Source organism: Emiliania huxleyi (genome assembly GCF_000372725.1).
Source record: "Emiliania huxleyi CCMP1516 unplaced genomic scaffold EMIHUscaffold_87, whole genome shotgun sequence".
Classification (NCBI taxonomy): domain Eukaryota; phylum Haptophyta; order Isochrysidales; family Noelaerhabdaceae; genus Emiliania; species Emiliania huxleyi.
Window position 1 is genome coordinate 315208 of NW_005195508.1, and position 3064 is coordinate 318271.

Below are 3064 nucleotides of genomic sequence, written 5' to 3' on the forward strand. Positions count from 1 at the left end.
GGGGGGGGGGGGGCGGAGGCACCCCTCGCAGCAGCCCGTCGAGCCTCGGCTTGACGAGGCAGTTGAAGGCCTATTGCAATAGCCTCTCGGGTGCAGCGGGTGAGCGGCAGACTCGCGGGCTCGGCCAGGCCGGCCGGAAGCCTGGCACTGCTCCTTGGCCTCGCTCTCCCCGGCGTACTTGCCCCCACCTGCAGAAGGGCCCGCCGCCGCTGCCGACGCGCCCGCCGCCGAGCCCGAGGCTAGACTCGAGGCCGGGCCTATATACACATATACACATATGCCCAGAGCTGAGGCCGGCCCGGCGGGAGGAGGCCCCTGCCGCTCGGGAGGCGGCGCCTCGCTGCGCCTCGAACCTGGCCCTGTGAGCCGCTCGCACCGCCGCCAGCTGCTCGGCATACGTCCGGCCGTACGGGTCATCCGCTGCCGGTCGCTTGCGTCCCTGCGGCTGCCCTCGCGCCTGCCCTCCCACCTCGGGCACTCCTCGCTGCACGGCGGGCACGGGAGGGTCCGAAGCGGAAGGGAGAGCGGCAGCGGCTGCAGCGGCGGCGGCGACAGTTGTGGAGGGGGGGTGCGAGCCGCCGGTGGCGGCGGCTGCGGCGGCGGCGGCGGCGGCAGCTGCGGCTGCGGCTGCGGCGGCGGCGGCTGCAGCGGCGGCGGCGTGCTTGTCCTGGTGCGCCCTTCTCTCGGCCTCATACCGCTCCTTGTGCTCCCTCGCCTCCGCCTCCCGCGGAGCCTTTGCCTCTGCGTCCATCTCGCTCCACCTTGCGCCGGCGATGCGGCCGAGATCGGTCACCAGGCAGGGCGCTGCACGGTCACCACCGTTCATGTCATTGGCGATTGCGGCGGTGGTTGCGGCGGCGAGCCTCGCGCTGAAGGGTAACCTAGGTTCGTCGTCTCCTGAGTGCTCGGAAGCCGTCTCGTACTGATGATCATCGTCGAAGTAGCAAACGGCGTTCTCCGCGGCCGCGAGGGCGGAGGCTGGCGACAGCAACATGTGCAACTTGCGCCCACGCTCAAGATAAAAGAATTTTCGCATCACTCTCGCACAACACTGGGCACGAAGGCGAAAGAAGCCGCGAGAACAAGGGACCGGCAGGCGGCGGCGTCGCAGGACGAGGCAGAAGAGAACGACGCGACAGAGGAGGAAGTGACAAGGGAGAGACCGACGAGAGTGGGACGGCCGCGAGGTGGCATGAAGGTTGCAGCGAGAAGCGGCGAGAGACTGCGAAAAGAGATACGAAGAGGCAGACTCCCCAGGGTGGGCGACGGCTAGCGCACCACACTCCTCTCCTTAAAATCCCTGTGTGGTGGCGGCGTGCCGTTCTCCCATCATCCCTCCCTTGGGTTGTGTGTTTTCTTTCTTTCTTTCTTTGGGCACGAAGATAAAAGAATACAACGTGGTGTTTGCGATGGCAAGCTTTGACGTCGGTCTTCATCACGGACCGCAAACGCTCTTTGCTAGAGCGGGAGCTGGAAGCGGTAGGCCGTGGTTGGATAGAAGGGGTCCTCGCCTGGCAGCCGTTCGAGCCCGTTGTACAAGTACACGAAGCCGCCGAGCACAAAGGAAGCGGGCGCCCAGCGCGAGGCGCCTACCGCGAGTGTCAAGACGAGTATGTCGAACACCCACGCAAAGGAGAATCAAGAGTAAGTAAAGGCCGCGGGCGCGCGCAGGAGGGCGGGAGGCGCGCTAGAATAAACGCCAACGCGCAACGGCGCGCGCGGGCCGGGAGGCGCCTGGGTGGGAAGGGAGCTGCTCCCACGAGTCGGTGCCCGCGTTGTACCGCCAGAACTCGCCCTGCACCATCGAGCGGTGGTCCTGCCCGTCGCCGGAGAGGACGTAGCCGCTGCCGCCCGCGCTGAACTGCGTGCCCGCTACGCGGCCCTCAGCGCCGGAGGGCAGCGAGGCCCGCAGCGTCACCTGCCGCTCCCAACTGCCCGTGCCAGCGTTGAGCGTCCAGCGGTACAAATCGCGGTAGATCCCGTTGCCGTGACCGCCGAACACGTGCGGTTGCCCCGCGGCGAGGAACTGGTAGGGATGGTGACGCGCCATGCCGGGCAGGTCGGGCAGCTGCTCCCACTCGTCCCGCGCAATGTCGTACGCCCACGCGCTCTTCAAGTTTCCGCCATAGCTAGAGCCCGCCGCCACAAAGACCTTCGTCTGCAGCGCGACGAACGCGGGGTGGAATCGCTCGCACCCCGGTGGGCAGGAGGCAAGCTGCGTCCACGAGGTGCCGTCGTATCGCCACAGGTCGCGAAAGATGACCGTCGCCGATCTGCCAAATCCAAAGTAGACCGACGCGAGCGAGGGATGAACGTCGCCGATCGCGTAGCTGCGCGCGCCGCCAGGGAAGGGGCCGAGACCGCTCCACTGACCCGAGGCGGGATCATACCTGTGAGGGAGGGTGTGATGTTGAGGGCTGCCCCCGCGGGCTGCAGGAGAGGTGGGGAGGTGGGCGGAAATGTGTGTGCGCAAGGTCGCACCGCTCGAAGGCGTCGGTGTATGTCGTGGCGTAGGCGTTGCTGCCGGCGCCGTACTTGGATCCCGTCACCAAGTGGCCGTAGCCGCCGAGTGCGAACCCAAACGTGTGGTGGGTCTGCCGAAGGGCTGCTGGTGCAACTCCGATCAGCTCCCATGTTGGCGGCGGCGGACTCGGCGAAGGCGGCGGCGGCGGCGGACGTGGCGAAGGCGGTGGTGGCGGCGGGCTGGGCGAAGGCGGCGGCGGGCTGGGCGAAGGCGGTGGCGGCGGCGGGCTGGGCGAAGGCGGTGGCGGAGGCGGACTTGGCGAAGGCGGTGGCGGAGGCGGACTTGGCGAAGGCGGTGGCGGCGGCGGCGAGGGCGGCGGAGGGGCGGGTGGCGGCGGCGGCGAGGGCGGCGGAGGGGCGGGTGGCGGCGGCGTGGGAGGCGGCGGCGATGGCGACAGCGATGGCGGCGGCGACGGCGAGGGCGGCGGAGGGGCGGGTGGCGGCGGCGTGGGAGGCGGTTGGGAGGGCGGCGCGGAGGGGGGCGGTGGCAAGGGCGGCGGAGGGGCGGGTGGCGGCGGCCAGGGCGGCGGAGGTGCGGGTG

General features: G+C 69.6%; 2 protein-coding genes across 2 annotated transcripts in view; both read right to left on the reverse strand.

Moving 5' to 3' along the window:
• Positions 1 to 1036, reverse strand: part of EMIHUDRAFT_453575 (hypothetical protein) — a gene marked incomplete at its 5' end in the record, with an annotated part of 1938 nt that extends 902 nt beyond the window's left edge. Inside the window, 4 exons of the mRNA XM_005758333.1 lie at positions 23 to 70; positions 142 to 257; positions 377 to 484; positions 696 to 1036. Of these exons, the coding sequence (XP_005758390.1) occupies positions 23 to 70; positions 142 to 257; positions 377 to 484; positions 696 to 1036 (613 nt within the window). The remainder of the gene's footprint in view (positions 1 to 22; positions 71 to 141; positions 258 to 376; positions 485 to 695) is intronic.
• A 422-nt stretch (positions 1037 to 1458) lies between these two features.
• EMIHUDRAFT_219685 (hypothetical protein) overlaps positions 1459 to 3064 on the reverse strand; it is a gene marked incomplete at both ends in the record, with an annotated part of 3410 nt that continues 1804 nt past the window's right edge. The window contains 3 exons of the mRNA XM_005758334.1: positions 1459 to 1589; positions 1705 to 2390; positions 2482 to 2594. Coding sequence (XP_005758391.1) covers positions 1459 to 1589; positions 1705 to 2390; positions 2482 to 2594 — 930 coding nt within the window. The remainder of the gene's footprint in view (positions 1590 to 1704; positions 2391 to 2481; positions 2595 to 3064) is intronic.